Source organism: Phacochoerus africanus, chromosome 2 (assembly GCF_016906955.1).
Source record: "Phacochoerus africanus isolate WHEZ1 chromosome 2, ROS_Pafr_v1, whole genome shotgun sequence".
Lineage (NCBI taxonomy): Eukaryota > Metazoa > Chordata > Mammalia > Artiodactyla > Suidae > Phacochoerus > Phacochoerus africanus.
In genome coordinates, this window is record NC_062545.1 from 241,256,960 (window position 1) to 241,275,722 (window position 18,763).

Sequence of the window (18,763 nt, forward strand, 5' to 3'; positions counted from 1 at the left end):
ACACTTAAAATATTTATTATATGTAAACTATTAATCAAAGCAACTGATTTTTTAAAAAACTTACTGCAGAGCATCATTTCTCCTTATAGATAGGCCAGTCCAAACATGGACTCCTTTTGCAAGGGCCTCAGACTTGGGGTCAACTCACATCATTTCATGATTTATTTTACATATTGGACTTTGGAGTTTGTCCTAATTTCCTACTCCAAGCGGCCATCTTTCAATTGGGAGCTGCTTTTTACATCTTTCCAATCTTAAATGTGAAGCCAGGGGATGTATGAGCACTGCAGAGTCCAAATTGGATCTGGTTGTGTATTAGGTTTATTAAGTCTAATGCAGTGTTTGGAGCAGAATGGAGGGGAGAGAAGGAAAAGAGATATCTGAAATAGACTGAAATACAGCAGTGGGATGAAAAAAGTGCCAAGGAGAGACATTTGGGCAGATTTAGTCAGGGACTAGATGTGGGCATAAAAAAGAGAGCAGTGTTCAGAGAAGACGTTGAACGGTTTCCCATTGCCTTTGAAAAAAAGCCCAAACTCCTAAGCATGGCTATCAGGCCTTCCACAGTCTGTTTCCAATCTCCATCTTCATTGCCCACTACCTCTTTTCACTGAATCTAAAGCTCCTCAAGCACAGGCTTGTGCCTTAACATAGTAGGCACTCTATTAATAGCAGTTGTTCTGTACAGGGTGGTTGTATGTACAAATATACAAATGTCCATTCGCCTACTGATGGAGGTCTGTGTTATTCTCCTGTTTGGCTGTTACAAAAAAAACTGCTATGAATATTCTTGTCCAAGTCATTATGTGGACGTATGTTTTCATTTCCCTTGGGTAAATGGTGGGAATGGAATAGCTGGGTCATATGGTAGGTTTCATACACCCATACAATGGAATACTACTCAGAAATGAAAAGACTTGAACTCTTGGTGCACACAGCAACATGGATGAATCTCAACATGCTTCTGCTGAGTGAAAGAGGCTGGATCACCCCCCCCCCCAAAAAAAAAAGACAGCACATATATGATTCTATTTATATAAAATTCTAGAAAAAACAAACTAATCTATAGCTACAGAAAACAAAGCTGCAGTTGATAAGGCAAGGGACAGAGGCACATGAGGTGAGGATTATAAACGTGCATGAGAAAACTTTTTTGGGGAGACAGATATGTTCATTATTTTTACAGCAGTGCTAGTTTCACAGCTGTATACACATGTCAAAACATCATAGTGTACATTTTAAACATGGGCAGCATGTCAATTATACTTTAATAAAGCTGTAAAAAATACTGTTTGAATAAATAGTAGGCCCTCAGTAAAGGCATATAGAATGAATGCAGCAAAGTGTTTATAGTTGGTTTAAGGAATACAAACCAATATGCCCAATAAATGTTGGTAGAATTAATGTGCAGAAAAAAAGTGAATACTAGATGTTCAATAATTTTATAACAAATGAATGAATAAATGAATTTGACAAATGTTTATGTCAGCCTACCCTGTGCCAGGGACTATTCTTGGTTCTGGGAATAGATTACGGAACAAAACAAAGATTCCTGAGCTCATAGAGTTTTAATCCGAGGAGGACAGTAGACAACGAAAAGGTAAGTAAAACACATAGAGTGTGCTACCCGGGTGCTAAGGAGAGAGAAAGGTGAGAAGGCGTTGGGACAGGGAATGTTAGTGAAGGAGAAGACATTTTTGAGAAGGTGGCTCCTCCTCGAAAGGGTAACCCTTGAGAAAAGACCTAAAGGAAATGAGCGGACCAGGTGGGTGTCTGAGAGAATAAAAAGTAACTGCCCCAGAAACGAAGAAAAGACTGAGCGAGAGCTGAATGAGACATCTGACGGGTACGCGAATGCAATAGCAGGCGCACACATGTGTTGGTGAAGTTGGCTGGGTCCCGGGTCTTCCCGGCCCGCCCGTTCTTGCATTGTCCACGTGGAGGCGCTCCTGTGCCCGCCCCGCCGTCGTCTTCCGCCGACGGCCCGTGCGTGGGCACGCGCAGAAACCGCTAGGCGGCGTCGGTTTCCTTTCCCACGCGCGGACGCCGGCGTGGGCGGACGCGGCTGGGGTGCCCGCGCGTGCGCAGAGCCGAAGCCGGGCTGCCCTCGGGGAGGGGCGGGGCGGGGCGGGGCCGAGCAGGGCGGGGCGGGGGCTTGAGGTGATTCCCGAGCCGCGGCGGCAGCGGCGGCGGCGGCGGCGGCTCCGGCGGTGCTGGGGAAACCGAAAGTGGGCGGCGGCTGCGGCTGTGGCCCTGGCGGAGACGGCGGCGAGAGCCGGGCCCAGAGGCGCGGGGACGGGCCGCAGGCCCCCAGAACGAGGTGAGCGCAGGTCCCGCCGGCTGCAGAAACGACAGGTGCCGGGCGAGGTCTGGCGAGGTTTCAGGCTGGCACAACGCACCTGGGTCGCTAGCGGAACAGTGGCCCGAGCGGGACTCGAATGGGCCCCGGGCCTCTTCCCTGCAGCCGCAGAGGATGCCCCGGTCTCCACCCAGGAAAGCGGGCTGGGCTCCAGAGAGTTGGAGTTCCAGAGCGTTGTGTTGTAAATCTTTGATGGGACCCCTCACCCGACCGCTCGGGGCTGTCTGGGCGTTCACCCCTGGGGAGTCGGACAGACCCCTGACGCCTGGGAAACTCAGTGCAGTGGGGAAATGCAGCAGGGGGGTGTGGACAGGGGGCGGGAGATGCTAACCAGGAAGTGGTTCCTGGTACCGGCGCAGGGGCCCCCAGCCGCCCGCTTGGAGCAAGGGATAGCCGGGCCCCCTGGCTATTGAACTCCCGTATTTTACACCGTGAACTTTAAGTTCCTTAAAGGCACGGACCTCTCTTTACAGACCAGCCCTGCAAGCCGCTTAAGTAATGTAGGACACAAATAACTACCCGCTTCTCTTAAACCGCGAGCACCTGGTGGGTACAGAGCACCAAGTAAGGAGGGAAATATGAATCCAAGAGTGAGTTGTCCCTTTACTTTCGCCAGAACCCCCAGCAGGGTCAGGTTCTCAGCCTCAGTTTAAGGGCTCGGAGCCCGCATGACTGTTCTGCTCAGATCTCCTTGAGGGGGTAGGTGCAGTACATTTCCATACATAACCAAGGGCACCACTCACTCCCAAACAATTTCAAAGAACTGGAAAGGGAAACAGCGATGTTAGAAAACGTCTTGGCCCCAAAGATTGCCGAAAGCCACCCTACAAAACGAAAAGCCTTGTGATAGATGACAATTTAATGACCGAAGTGAAAATTAGACCCAAGTCCCTATTCCCCATCTGCTTTGATGTGCTGGTGTTGCATACTGTGCATAGTGGGAGCTTTGCAGACTTGGCTTCTGGGCTTCTCCACTTCGTAATTGTGTAAATTGAACAAATTACGTACTGTTTTTGAGCCTGGCTTTCTGTTTATCAATTGGAAGTACTTAACTTTGCAAGGCTTTTGTGAAATAACTACTGTAGTCCCTTTGACTCATAGTAATAAAGAAGTGTTAACTCTCTTCCTTCCACCAGACTTCCCATATTTTACATAATTGGGTTTCACTCTCTTGGAGGCAGGGACATAACTTTAAGTTCTGTCTATCATATAAACTGGCCCATGGTGGAGGTTTCTGCACGTTCACTCAACTGCCATTCAGGGAGCATCATGAACTGTGCTGGTGCAGGAAATGGCTGTGGAGCCAGCTGGGTTAGAACCTACATCCCCTGTGCCCCCCGTCCAGGGCCCTTTGCCAGCCCACAGCCTCCCTGTGTGCTAGAGAAACATAGTGAGACTGTGAAATAGCACTTGGTGGTGCCTTCAGATTCCAGTCCCTGTAGATTGGAAATGAAATGTAATCCCTGCTAATGCCCTTTTAAGTGTCCTAGTTGAACATGGCTGAATGAACTATTGTATTTTGTACCTAGAGATTTAACTCCTTGAAGGATGTCTCTTTAAGTTCTCAGTGCAGTACAGTCTAGTTAGAGACTTCATATGAATGTAAAGGAAAAATAGAATCCAACTCTTAAGTGCTGACTCTGTGAGCAAGTGCTATTTCTGAGAACCGAGATTTGACATAGAATGAATGCTTTGCTTCTGGGCAAAGCTTCAGGGTCAGCACATACATACAAAACGGACAGAGGTTCCTTGGTGCTTGGAGTGAAATCTCATTTCATATCTATGTGAATTGGTTTTTTTCTTTCTTGATGGAAAACTACCTTTCTCCTTCCTGTTCCTGCCTTTGTGTTTTTAGAAGCTTCATTCTTTTCATTATTTCCCCTATTGGGCCAGTTTTTTACAAAATATTGCCTTTCATACAAACAACTTAAAAGCAATTTGTCATTTTTAACTGAAAATATGTGTGAGGATGTATGGCAGTTAATGCTTCTGATCGGCACAAGACACTCAGCGTGACCCCAAAGTAAACTCAGTATTTTAGCTCTGCTGCTTTGTCAACAGGAAGCACACCCATGATTTCCATTAGATCTTTGGACCCTACTTTGCCCTTGAAGGAAAACCAGGGAAAGTTGGAAACTGTGGATCTTGTCCATCCTCTTTTTCTTCCATATGAAAAAAAGTGACCTAGAGACTTGCTCAGAGTCACACCTAATTAGAATCAGAACTGGCATTAAGACCCAGACTCCTAACTAAGCCACTTACGATCTCAGGGTTTTTTCCTCTGGCCTGTAGATTTATGGAAAGCCCTTATTTATTCATACTGTGTAATTAGTAATGTATTTACTAATACTGTGTATTAGTAATTTGGAGGTTGAAATTACAATAATAAAAAAAAGGAAGGAGTTCCTGTCGTGGCTTAGTGGTTAATGAATCCGACTAGGAACCACGAGGTTGTGGGTTTGATCCCTGGCCTTGCTCAGTGGGTTAAGGATCCGGCATTGCCGTGAGCTGTGGTGTAGGTTGCAGAAGCGGCTCGGATCCCAAGTTGCTGTGGCTTTGGCAGAGGCCGTTGGCTACAGCTCCGATTAGACCCTAGCCTGGGAACTTCCATATGCCTTGGGAGCGGCCCAAGAAATGGCAAAAAGACAAAAAAAAAAAAAAATAGGAAACAGCTCTCTAAAGTTACCCTGAGGGAGAATATCACTACCCGAGGGCATTAATAACTATCTTTCTTTTTAAGAAGAATTGATAAAGGAATAATTCAGGTGGTAACAAATAGACTACAGTTGGAAAGAAAAGATAATATATTAAACTGTTGCAAGGTGAGAAATCACCAAAACTTTACCTCTCTGAGGCTCAGTTTATTGATTTTTTGTAATGAGGGATTTGGGATAGACTGGAGGATGCCTAAAATCTTTTCAGCACAGACATTCTGGATTTTAAGGGCCTGCCTTAGTGCTACAGATAGTGTCTGCATGAAGAAGGGCAGCCATTTACCAGAAGTATGTGCCTTAAGGGAATAATAAAAATTGAGTAGCTGACTAAAGAAGGTAAGAGAGATTGCATGGTGATTTCAGTTTACCCTAACAATTCTTCCGATTTATTTGGGCCTTTAGTGCCACTCTTCAAATCGAATTTATAACACGAAAAGTGCAATGAGGAAGATGAGCCAAATAATGCAGCTGGAAATAGTTGAGAAAAGAGAAGCTGAGAGGAGAGAGCACAGATGGGAGGGAGACCAGCTTGGCTAAAGGTCTCTGGGCCTCAGGAGGGAGGAAGCTCCAGCTTCAGGAAGCACATCACATGCACATGACTGAGCCAGGGAGGATGAGCCAGTGGTAAAAGCAGGTGTCTAGAGGGCACCAATCCTGGCTCTTCAGAGTAAGACTCCCCCAGAACCCTTTTCAGGGTCAGGTGTGTTAGAAACGTTGTGCATTTGCAAACTTCAGTTTTGAGTGTGAAAATTATTTTAGGCTGTTCACATTGTTTAAACCTTGCTTTCCTGCAGGTTGTCATTACTTTCCCCTACTCCTTGCCCCACTTTTTGTACTTCACTAACATTTGGGGGCACTCGTGATTAATTGTGTAGCAAAATAGAAAAGGAACAGTATAAAAGGATTGGATTTTTGCAGCAGTTGACAGGTCTTTTGGATTTGGGTGCCACATCCTTAAATCACACTGTGTGGCAAATGCCTGTCTAAGGTCCCTTGAAGTACTAGTCACTAAGAATGCCCCAGGGCTGTTCCCTGTGTCCCCCCAGTCGAACTTGTGTTCAGAAGCCAACTCTATACATTGGAGTGTCTGAAAGGAAGCCCTAAGTCTGGGAGCCGGAAGACTGGGGGTCTTGTGGTTCTGGCCATAAAAGAAGGCCTGGAATAATTACCCTGGACCTCAGGTGTGGGGTTGTTTTTGTTTTGTCATTTTTAAATTGAGCAGTTTGGAGGAGATGGTGTGCCTCAGCTCCCTTTGAGGCTGGCCCCACTGGCCTGTGCTGCCATACAGTGTCCGTGGACACTGGGAGTACAGTCTGCAGGGAGCCTCTGCCCCAAGACCCTTTGCAAAAGCAGTTAAGTGACTTTTGCCTACTAGTTAGGTGAGACATCTTGGAGAAGATCCGGTGGCCTTTTTTAAGTTTGCCAAGTCAAGTAGGTTAACAAGGCAAGCAAGAAAACCTGGGGCAATACTGATATTTCAAATTTGATGCCTTACTAAAATTTTCTGTCTTTCACCAATGCCCCGTTCATTGCACTCTTAGCCACGTAATGCATATATTCATAGGCAGTTTCCCATCTGTACCATGCCTTGAGGAAAACCTAACTTCCAAAAGCCAAGTATTGTGCTAAGCACTTCCAGCTATTTCTGATGCTTGTCATTCAGAAAGAGAGGCAGAGAAAGGAGGAGGAAAACGAGTGAGAGGAAGGACATGAATGTCAAGTGCAGTCCATTGTAGCTGATTTCTTCTTCCTTGACTGAGGTCATTGCTAGCTGACCTTGGCCAGTTTTTGAAATCAAAAGAATTCTGATTAAATAAGTCCCCAGACTCACCTCCACTTTACTCTGCTGTTTAGGATTCTGACTCAGCGCCAGCAGCCCCTGTATCATCTAGGGAAATCCTTAAGAAGGTTAGCCTGAGAACTCATGGTCTAAAACAGAGAAGGCCAACCTTATCTCACCCAGCCTCACCTAACTTGTGGTCACCAGGGCTTGCATAACATTCTTGAAATAAAAGCATTAACCTGAAAGCTCTCAAACTCTGAATTGTATTTATCACAGTACTTTTAGAGAGTAGAAATGAAGGGGAAAGTTGAAAGAGCAAAATGGCAGTTTAAGACATTTGGGACCCACTTTGGAGAAACTTCCAAAAGTAATTTTTTGGACGGGGGGGGATGCTGAAAGGGTTGCGGTCGAGGCACTTCACTAATAGTTGAAATTCCTGTGATAAGTTTCCTTTGGTGCTTCTACTGGATGATGTCGAAGATAACTTGATTTTTTTATCGTTAGAGGAAAGTTTATGTATACTTTTTACAAAAGTTCTTAAGTATAACTGCCGTCTTCAGAAAAATCTCAAAAAAAAAAAAAAAAAATGCCGTGATAGCCAAGGAATTAACAAAGTTTAGAACATTTTAAAGCCATCTAGTAGATTAGAAAATAATAATGATTTTTTTAATAGCTGTAGTTTTAACATTCCTTCTGCTCACTGCCTGAAGTGATATTACTCATGTAGGACTTTGAGATGCAACTGGAAGAAATTGACAAGCATGAGAGTAAGACATATACCTGAACCAGATGCGCATTTACTCTCCCAGGTTTTACTGTGCTTACCTACTTTTCACCAGCTTTGCGATTCTCATTCTTACAGTCCGCGGGTGACCCTTCCCTCCGAAAGTTGTTTACAAACAGAGAATTACAGTATTTCATGAAAATAGCATACTTTAGAAGGGGGAGAGGGAGGGATAATTAAGATTCATGTGGTGGACATTGCTTCCCAGTCTTTTCAAGCATTGGGTCCTTTTTTTCTTTTTTTCTTTTTTTTTAAAAAAACTTTGTGAAACCTCACATATGAATGGTTGTCCTTGTCCATTGATCAATAACAATATCTAATTACCAAAATCTGTTAGAATTCAGTATCAGTTCATGTCTGTGAATCTCGGCGGTATCCGCACACTGTTTTAAAGTATGAGATGCAATATTCAGGCAGTGCTTGCTTGCATGTCGGTGTGTGTGGGCTTCTTGCAGTGACACTGTTGCCCTGACCTGAGTCTGTTCACTTGAGAACTCAGGCTCAGAGGGGAAAGGCCCAGAAATAGTCTATGTGATGGATTTCAGTTCCAGCTTGGTGACATAAGGCTGTCTCAGTCAGTTTATAACAATCATTGGAATTTGCAAGTAATTGTTCAATAAATTACATTTAAGATTATTCCTATAACTCACATGTACTATGCCGTTATTTTAAATGAGTAGAAGAGAAAAGGTGTGGTGTTAGGTAGATGGAGAGAGAGTTTCTCATTTATTCATTCAGTATTTATTGAGCTCTTGTTGTGAGCTGGGCACTAGGATTTAGCAGTGAAAAAAACCTATCCACATCCCTGCTTATGTGGAGCTTACCCTCAGGTCAGGGAGACAGACTGTAAAATTAAATAAAGAATGTTGGATGGTGTAAGCACTAAGCAATAAGATAAGGCTGGGGAGGGGTAGAGGGAGTACTGGGCAGCTGGCAGAACAATTCTGGTTTTCAATAGGGTGGCCTTACTGAGAAGCTGACACATGAGCAAGTACCTGAAGAAGGTGAGACATTGAGCCGTGTGGACGCTGGGGCCGGGGCTTTCCAGGCAAAGGGACTGGCAGGTGAAGAAGCAAAAGCAGGGAGGCCAGTCTGGGTGGAGTGGAGTGAGGGAAGGAATGTGGGAGGAGTTGAGGTCATAGAAGTGGGGCGGGCACAGGCTGTATAGCGCCCTGCTGGCCCCTTGGATGACTTTAACCTTTATTTATTTTTTCCATTATAGTTGGTTTACAGTATTCTGTCGGTTTTCTACTGTACAGGTCACACACATACACCCACACACACACCCACACACACATACACACATTCTTTTTCTCACATTATCCTCCATCATGTTCCATCACAAGTGACTAGACATAGTTCCCTGTGCTATACAGCAGGATCTCATTGCTTATCCACTGCAAATGCAATAGTTTGCATCTATTAACCCCAGACTCCCAGTCCATCCCACTCCCTTCCCCTCCGCCTTGGCAACCACAAGTCTGTTCTCCAAGTCCGTGATTTTCTTTTCTGTGGAAAGGTTCATTTGTGCCGTATATTAGACTCCAGATATAAGTGATATCATATGGTATTTGTCTTTCTGACTTACTTTACTTAGTATGAGAGTCTCTAATTCCGTCCGTGTTGCTGCATAGGGCATTATTTTGTTCTTTTTTATGGCTGTGTAGTATTCTATCGTGTGTATATACCACATCTTAATCCATTCATCTGTCGATGGACATTTAGGTTGTTGATTTCAGCCTTTAGTCTGAGTCAGATAGGAAGCTCTTAGAGGGTTTTTAGCAGAGGAATGGTGTGAGATGTTTATGATGTGAAAGGATCATTCTGGCTGTGACATGGAGAATAGACTCTAGGAGGTGAAGTGGAAGCGGAGATCGGCTCGGAGGCAGTTGCCTCAGTCCAGACAAGAGCACACAGGCAGTGCTATTGGCATGGACTAGGGTGATCACGTGCAGGTGGTGAGGAGTGGGGCAGCCCTGTTCATCTTCATGTATCACTTGGTGGTGCGGGGAGGGCAGGGGTGGTTCAGAAGCACTAACGCAGAACCCCTCCATCTTACGGATCAAAGCCCAAGAAAAGGGGTTTGTCCCCGGAAAATAAAATTTGCATAGTGGTGTTGAACTTGGGGGACATGAGTGAGAAGAGGAGGTGTGGGCACGCTCTTCTCCTATCCCCCATCTCTCCCTCAGATCGCATTGTCACTTGTCAGCAACTTTACTCTTCAAAGAAATAGTAAACTTCTCCGGGTTGTAATTATGATCATATGTGCATTAAAGAGAGTGAAACTAGGAGGTTATGTATGTGGCGGGAGCGTCTCTCAGGTCAGGTTGCTAAGTGTCACTCAGAAAAAAACAGCCTAACAATGGCCAAGAAACAAAGATAGGCAAACGTGAGGTTTGGCAGGTGGAAGAGGTGAAAAACAAGGGTGAGCGCTTGTGTGCCACATAGATTAGCACTGGTTTTTGTATTTATTTAACTTTATCATCAGTTGCTCACTGTTCATACATACCTTGTTTGTGTCTACATGGAGTATAGCTGAGAGTCTTGGGGCAGAGGGACAGGATAATTAGGAGAGAGGCCAGAAGACCACTGTCTCTTGACAGAATCTAGATCCTCAAAGAAGAAAACCCATTTAAAAAGGGTGGGATAAAGGAAGCAAGCACTGGGCAGAGCCTTCAGCTTTCACTATACTCTGGCAGTTAGGCTCTGTGCGCGGGGGGGGGGGGGGGGGGGGCGACCCTCTCCCCCACCCCAATATGTGTTAAGTGGCACATTTGGGAGATCCCTGCTGGCAGCTGTTTCAGAACAGAAGTAAGGAAGATAGATGGGGACATTTCAGAGAAAGTGGTCAGAAATTGTTCTCCTTAGGGTGGAGGGAGCAGTCTTCCATAGAGGGCAACCAGTAGAAGAAGCCTCTGGTTAGCTTCTAAGATGGGGTCAGACCTGTCGTTTCAAACCAGCATCATACTGAAGTTCTGTTGAATTTTAGTCATAGAATTTCCATTAGTGAGTAGAATGCATTTACTAGCAGTTCCCCCCCCCCAAAATTAGTGATTGCTGTCTACCCCCTAAGTAGCAGGGGAAAGTTAGACCTCAGTGGGGAGGTAGGAATGGAGCAGATGCTCTTTCCAAAAAGAAGGGGAAGAGGAGGCTGTAGAAACTCCCTTCTTGAGGTGAAGCGTAGGTGCTTCATTCTGAAACTCTGGCAGGGCAATTTCAAGGGGAGGAGCCAGTTAGGCTAAGCAGTCTGGTTTCATCCAGTATCCCAGGTATACCCCAAGTGGGTATATTCCTGCATGGGTACTGACCACCTACACGCAGGTATATGTAACTCACAGTCAAGGTCTCCTTGATGTGCAGGTGTACAAAGAGGCAAAGTCTAGCTTTGCTCTAGATGAGTAGGTGGGAGGGGTTGGGTTTGTAGAAAGGGAGAGAGGACATGGGTAGGACAGGTGGAGGTCAGAGAGAGAAAGTTGGAGAGGCTTGGCACAGGGAAGTTTCTCCACTCTTTAGTCTCTCCTCATGCAGATTAAAACTCGGCCAGCCTCCTATGATTTTCATAACTTGAGGAAATAACTGTGTAGTAAAAGTTCAGTGATCTTTGGCTGCTGAATCACCAAGCGCCGTAAAGCAAAGCATTTCTCTTGTAATCAGGATTTTACTAAGAGTTAAATCTCATACTTTATTAATTAATTAATTAATTAATTTTGCCTTTTTTAGGGCCACACCCATGCATATGGAGGTTCCCAGGCTAGGGGTCAAATTGGAGCTGTAGCCGACAGTCTATGCCACAGCCACAGCAAGGCCAGATCCGAGCCACGTTTGCGACCTATGCCACAGCGCATGGCCACACCAGATCCTTAACCCACCGAGCAAGGCTAGGGATCGAACCCACAACCTCATGGTTCCTAGTTGGATTCATTTCCACTGTGCCGCAATGGGAACTCCTAAAACTCGTACTTTAGATTTAACATCTCTCAGCCTTAAAATATAGATCCCAAAGAAAGGCCATCCTTTCTTTCCTTCTCCCCAGCCTACTCAAAATATAGATGGACATCGGGGTAATGCCATGAGTTTTTAGTCAGTCTTTAGAGTGTCTGTCTCTAGTTGTCCATTGACTTGGGAACCTACCGTACCTGTGAGCAGGCTGAGTCTACTGTAAATTTCACACCACTCTTCTTTTCTCTTCTTCACTTTGCTTTACAGTCTTTCTTGACTGTCTTATCTCCTGCTGTTCAATCTTTAGGGTTTTGACTTTTTTTTTCAGTACCCATCAGGGCAATATGATAGAAAGGATGCGGGCTTTGGCATCTAATAGACCAGGACTAAAATCCTGGCTTCCGTACATGTGATATGTTGGTTATTTAGCATCTCTTAGCTTTGGATTTCTCATCTACAGAATGAGAATAACACTTTGCTTCCACACTTATTATGGATATTAAATTTTCAGAAAACCGAACTCTCAGAATTTACAGAAGAGAAAGTAAAACATATGTCTTTGCAAAGCAGCTTTATTTTGAGTACCCCAGAGTTGGCAGCACCCTGTATGTCTATCAGCATTTGAGTGGGTAAACAAAAATTATGGTAGGGAGCTCCTGTTGTGGCTCAGCTGGTTAGTAACCCCACTAGTATCCATGAGGATGGAAGTTCGATCCCTGGCCTTACTCAGTGGGTTAAGGATCCAGCATTGCTGTGAGCTGTGGTGTAGGCTGCAGATGCAGCTCGGATCCCATGTTGCTGTGGCTGTGGCACAGGCCGGCAGCTATAGCTCTGATTCCACCACCAGCCCGGGAACTTCCATATGCCCCGGGTGTGGCCCTAAAAACCAGCCAAACAAACAAACAAAAAAACCAAAAAAAAAAACCTGTGGTATATTCGTACAGTGAAATACAGCTCATCAGTAAAAAGGAATGAACTGCAGGTAACTGAGACTCAGGAACACTAGTCAATCTGTAGTGACAGAAAGCCAATCACTGGACAAATTGGAGCCAGGCCAATGTATGTGTGATGGGGAAAGAGTTGACTGCAAAACAGCACGACTTGAAGGATCTTTTTTCAGGTTTTTTGAGATCTACTTTATGTATAGTAAAAGGTACTTTTTTTGTTGTTGTTTACAGTTCTATGGATTTTGACAAACTTAGACAGTTGCATGAGTGTTTCCATTACCCCCAAAATTGTCTTGTGCCCTCTTTGGGGTCAACCCCCAGTCCTTGGCAACCACTGATGTAATTGTGCCTATAGTTTGCCTTTTCCAGGATGTTAATAAGTAGAATAATACAGTATATGGCCTTTTATCTGGATTCTTTTATTTAGTATACCATCAGAATCATTCATATGGTTTTCTGTATCAATAGTTGTTCCCTTTTATTGTCGACTATTATTCCACTATCTGTACTGCATTTATTTATCTGTTCACTTGTTGATAGACAATTAGATTGCTTACAGTCTATAGTAATTATGAATATGCTACTATAAACATTGAAGTACAGATTTTTGTGTGGATATGTTATCATTTGTCTTGGGTAATTATGTGGGAATGGGCTTGTTTGATTATATCATTAAGTGTATACTTTACTTCATAAGAAATGGCCAGACTCTTCTAAGTACCGTTTTGCATGCCCTCCAGAAATGTATGAGACTTCTCATTGCTCTGCATTCTCATCAGCACGTCATATTGTCGGAGTTTTTAAAAAATTTACGCTATTCTAATAGATGTGTAGTGATAGCTCATCGTGGATTTAATATGCATTTTAATATCATTAGGAAGTGAGTAATACTGTTGAGCATCTTTTATTGTGTTTTTGGCTATCTACATCTCTACGCTAGCGAAGTATGTTTTCAGATGTTTTGCACATTTTTAATCAGGCTGGTTTTTTACTGTTGAACTTTGTGTATTGTTTATATATGCTAGTTACCAGTCCTTTACAAGGTATGTCATGAAAATATTTTCTCTCAGTCTGTGATTTGTCTTTTCATTTTCTTAACAGTCTTTAGAAGAGCAGAAATTTTAAATTTAGCTGAGATCTAGTTTATCAGTTTTTTTCTTCCATGGCTCTAAAAATTCTTTGCCTATCCAAGTTCACAAAGATTTATTCCTGTGTGTGCTCTAGAAATTTACAATATTAACTTTGTCATTTGGTACCTAAATGATTCATTTTAATTTAATTCTTGTGTCTAATATGAGGTTCATTTTTCATGTATGGATGACTAGTGTTCCAGTACTACTTATGGAACCTTTTCCATTGAATTTCCTTGCCATCTTGTTCAAAAATCTGTTGACTGTTTATGTGTGGATCTATTTCTGGACTATATATTCTGTGCCATTGATGTACTGTCCTGTTAACGATACTGCACCATTTCAACTAATAGAAATTTTGAAATCAGCCGTGTTGCACCACCTAGGACCTCCAGTGTGGTAATGAATAGGAATGAAGAGAAGGGACATTCTTGGCCTGTTCCCGTTCTTAAGTAGAATATATTCTATTTTGGTTAATGTCCCATGTGCTCTTGAAAAGAATGTGTATTCCGCTATTGTTGGGATGGAGTGTTCTGTAAATATCAGTTAGGTCAGTTTGGTCGATGATGTTATTCAGCTCCTCTGTATCCTTACTGATTTTTTTGTTTACTGCTTCTACTAATTACTGAGCAAAGCGTTTTGAAATCTCTAGTTACTAACTTTATTCATGTGTTTTGAAACTCTAATGTCAGTTGCAGTCACACTTAGGATTATTATATAGCTTCCTGATATATAATATATAGCTCTTTAATTAAGAGTAGTGTCCCTCTTTATTCTTTTGTTTTGTTTTGTTTTTTGTCTTTTTGTCTTTTTAGGGCCTCACCTGCGGCATATGGAGATTCCCAAACTAGGGGTCCAGTCGGAGCTGTAGCCGCCGGACTACACCACAGCCATAGCAATGCGGGATCTGAGCCACCCCTGCACCCTATAGGTTACACCACAGCTCATGGCAACACCAAATCATTAACCCACTGAGCAAGGCCAGGGATCAAATCCATGTCCTCATGGATGCTAGTCAGGTTCATTAACTGCTAAGCCACGACGGGAACTCCCCTTTTTATTCTTGATAATGTTCCTTGTTCTGATATTAATATACTCATGTATTTTCATGATATATCTTTTTCTAGCATTTCAGTTTTAACATAATATATGTATATTTAAAATAGTTTTCTTGTAGATAGTACATAGATAAATATTGCTTTTATATCTACTCTGCCAACTCTTAACTTCTTATTGGGATATTTTAGTCATTTATACTTAACGTAATTGTTGGTAGGGTTGACTTTAAATCTGTCGTTTTGCTAAATGTTTTCTGTTTGCCATATCTGTTCTTTGTTGTTTCTGGTTTTTTTTCCTACTTAACTTTTTTTTTAACTTCTATGTCATTTTTGATTGAATTTTTATTCTTTTTTATCTTTACAACTAGAATATTAGTTATACCTCTTAACTTGTAGTGGGTTTATAATAATCTCTTTAATGCATTCTCCTTTCAAATAATATATTATACTGCTTTATGTGTAGTATAAGGACCTTCCAACGGTGTACTTATAGTTCCTTTCTCTCATTCTTTGTGCTGCTGTTCTACATTTTACTTTTATGTATATTGTACACACCACATGAGTGTACATTTTTGTGATATAAGTGTCTGGATCTTGCTTGTGGTGATGATTACATGAGTGTGTGTGTGTGTGTGTGTGTGTATACACATAAACACTCAGTAAACACTACACAGAAGATGAGTGAATTTTATTTTATGCAAATTATACCTAAATGAAGATTTTAATATAAGTATGTGTATATGTGTGTATATCTTTCTATCTATAGATAGAATAAGAATATAGACCTAGTGTAGGACTTTCCTAGGCTATTTAATAGTATTGATTAAATGGTGTTGGTGCTGGTGGTGGCAATTTGGGAAGAGTTAATATTTAGTAGAGGGAAGTACATAACACATACTTAGGTTGTTTGCCATTTTAAACTGTGCTATCATTTGAGTATCATATTTATAATCAAAAGCACCCACAAATGAGCCATTTTGTCTCCCTTTTAAATTGGACAAATGAGGAAATGGCTGCAACTGTCTGCTGTTTCTCCTTTCTGTTTTCTAAACCGGAGAAAAAAGAAAGTTCTATGGGACAGCACCGTTGAAGAAAAAATTAACAGGATGTCCATGGCTTGCTCCTTCCTTCATTGAAAGACTGAGTTCACTTTTCCTGGCTGCTTAGCTGTCTGTCTCTGAGTGTATCTTCCTTCTGTTTACCATTAGTCCAAAGACAATATGAATCTGGAAAAAAATGCCTGTTATTTATTTATTTATTTATTTATTTTGCTATTTCTTGGGCCGCTCCCGCAGCATATGGAGGTTCCCAGGCTAGGGGTCCAATCGGAGCTGTAGCCACAGGCCTACGCCAGAGCCACAGCAACGCAGGATCCGAGCCGCATCTGCAACCTACACCACAGCTCACGGCAACGCCGGATCGTTAACCCACTGAGCAAGGGCAGGGACCGAACCCGCAACCTCATGGTTCCTAGTCGGATTTGTTAACCACTGCGCCACGACGGGAACTCCTAAAAAAAAATGCCTGTTATTGATCAATGAAAATCCTTAGCCAAGGTCCCCATGGATTTCTTTGCACTAAAATTTATTAGTCACTTTTCACTGTTTCTCTAAGTTGCCCTTTCTATTTCATATGACACTTTTGAACATGGGATTCTTTTTGGTTCTTTCTTCTTTTTGTTTATGTGACACTGTGAACTTTGCTCTTTCCACTGCTGTCTCTTTGGGCCCTTTTTCTTATCCTTTTGCAGGTTCTTCTTCTTCTGCCCATCTCTTAAATGGCAGCTTCAATAGCAGTCCATCATTACCCTGATTTTTGACTCCCTGGACTCCCAATACCACACATATGCTGAAGACCACCTCATCTATAAGTAGCAACTTAGATGTCTGACCTGAGTTCGTAGTGAATACATCTTCGTGGCTGCCTGAAGAACAGCCCAACCTCCGTGTGTCCAAAATGATTTCACTCCCTTCTTCTCTTGCAAACCTGTCTCTTCCCCACCTAAGTGTGCATCATTACTGTCCACCATGCTTCTAAGCTAGAAATTTGGGGGCCTTTCTCATCACTCAAACCAGTTAATTCCTGTTGATTCCACTTCCTAATTACCTCTAAAATTGACTTTTTTTTTGTTTATTCCCAAGGCCCTATTTTCAGATCTTTGTATCTCCAGTTCTTACAACTCATTTATCTTTCTCCTTCAAGTTTATTTTCCCTACCACTGAGTAGTAGTTCTTCCTAAAATGCAGAGTTGATCCTTTTATTCTCCTATGTAAAGTCCTTCCATTGCTTTTGGCAAAATACAAATGTATTAGCCTAAGATAGCCATCTCTCCTGGGTCAGCCTCTTTCCACCTTTCAGTCCTCAGCCTAGAGTCTTGGCTGTTCATTCACATCCAGCCACTTCCCTGCCTGGAATCCTCTGCCACCTTTGTACCTTTCGAATTTTCTCTTCCTTCTACTTGGGGCTGACACCTCTCCCCATCCCTACCCCCGCCTCCGTTGCTTCCTTGCTTGGCTGATTCCATCTTGTCCTTTAGGATTCCATCAGGCCTTCTCTCAACGGGGAAACATTCCCTGACATCTTCCCTCCCCAGGCTAGTCTTTTTGTCTGTCTCTCACCCCTGTGTTCTCGTAGTGTTCCGTGCTTTCCTCTACCAGAGCAGTTATTTCCCTGTGTTGTAAGAGCACAGCAAGGATTCAGTAATAGTTTATGAAATAATTGAACATGTGTAAACGCTGAAAATATACGCACACAAAAAAATTCACAAACTAATGAATCATTATATAACCTTCTACTGTGTTCTTGTAGGTGAAGATGCTGGAAGCAGATCTGGTTTCAAAAATGCTACGAGCTGTTCTGCAGTCTCATAAGAATGGAATAGCATTACCCCGGCTCCAAGGAGAGTACAGATCCTTGACTGGAGACTGGATCCCCTTCAAACAATTAGGTTATCCTACACTAGAAGCCTATCTGAGAAGTGTGCCAGCAGTTGTCAGGATAGAGACTAGTAGATCGGGAGAGGTAAGCAGGTAGTTGTGTGTGTCACAAGCGTCAAACCAGTTCTGAATTGCCTGTCTGGCTCTTTGCATCTCATTATTAGAATAGAAGTCAAAGTGAAAAGTACTAGCTAAGATGGGTAGTGATAGAGACAACAACATCCGGAGCACAGCCTAAATAAAGTGCTTCCATTGTAAAAGTAAGATTTTAACCAAATTAAATTTTAAAGTTTCAAGTTGAAGTTGACCCAGTTTCACTGTCCTAGCAAAATAACTCTGCTGGAGAGGTTAACTGCCTAAATGTCAGACCTGTATGGCTGTTTTTGCCTGGGTCACTAACAAGCTTCGGATGACTGACTCTAATAGGCAGTTTTATTTTTTTTTTTAGTTTTTTTACTTTTTTGTCTTTTTGCTATTTCTTGGGCAGCTCCCGCGGCATATGGAGGTTCCCAGGCTAGGGGTCGAATCAGAGCTGTAGCCACCGGCCTACGCCAGAGCCACAGCAACGCAGGATCCGAGCCGCATCTGCAACCTACACCACAGCTCACGGCAACGCCGGATCGTTAACCCACTGAGCAAGGGCAGGGACCTAACCCGCAACTTCATGGTTCCTAGTCGGATTCGTTAACCACTACGCCACAACGGGAACTCCCTAATAGGCAGTTTTAAATTCTCATCATTTGACCTGACTCCTGTCTATTCCTGGTCTGGAAGAGAATCCTAGTTTAGTCCCTAACTGGTCGACCAGCACTTTTTGTTATCACAGGGCCCTCCCTGCTGTCCTCCCTGTCTTTAGTCCCTTCTGTCCCTGGCCTGTTCTCACTTGTACACTTCAGTAATGCTCATCATATTATTCTATAATTTTAAATCCTTTTGTTTCTCTGCAAGAGTATTTTATACATAGAATGGGCAGTTGGGTGATAGCAAGTCAGTTTTTTATTGCATGTAACCTGTGACCCAGCAGTTTCACTTTTCAGTGTACAGTATAGATATGGACACAGCACCATCCAAGACAAAAAGGGACCTGCCCACCCCAAAACAGTACATTTTCGG

The 18,763-nt window shown here is 43.1% G+C and overlaps 1 protein-coding gene across 3 annotated transcripts in view; it reads left to right on the plus strand.

The window, feature by feature from the left end:
- The first annotated feature begins 2,204 nt into the window (after positions 1-2,204).
- The window catches only part of TDRD7 (tudor domain containing 7), an 83,040-nt gene continuing 66,481 nt past the window's right edge, over positions 2,205-18,763 (plus strand). For 2 of the 3 annotated variants that reach the window (XM_047767981.1, XM_047767982.1), the window contains exons 1-2: positions 2,205-2,320; positions 17,523-17,735. In XM_047767981.1, coding sequence (XP_047623937.1) covers positions 17,529-17,735 — 207 coding nt within the window. In that variant the 5' untranslated portion in view covers positions 2,205-2,320; positions 17,523-17,528. The remainder of the gene's footprint in view (positions 2,321-17,522; positions 17,736-18,763) is intronic. The other variant, XM_047767983.1, reaches the window with a different exon arrangement.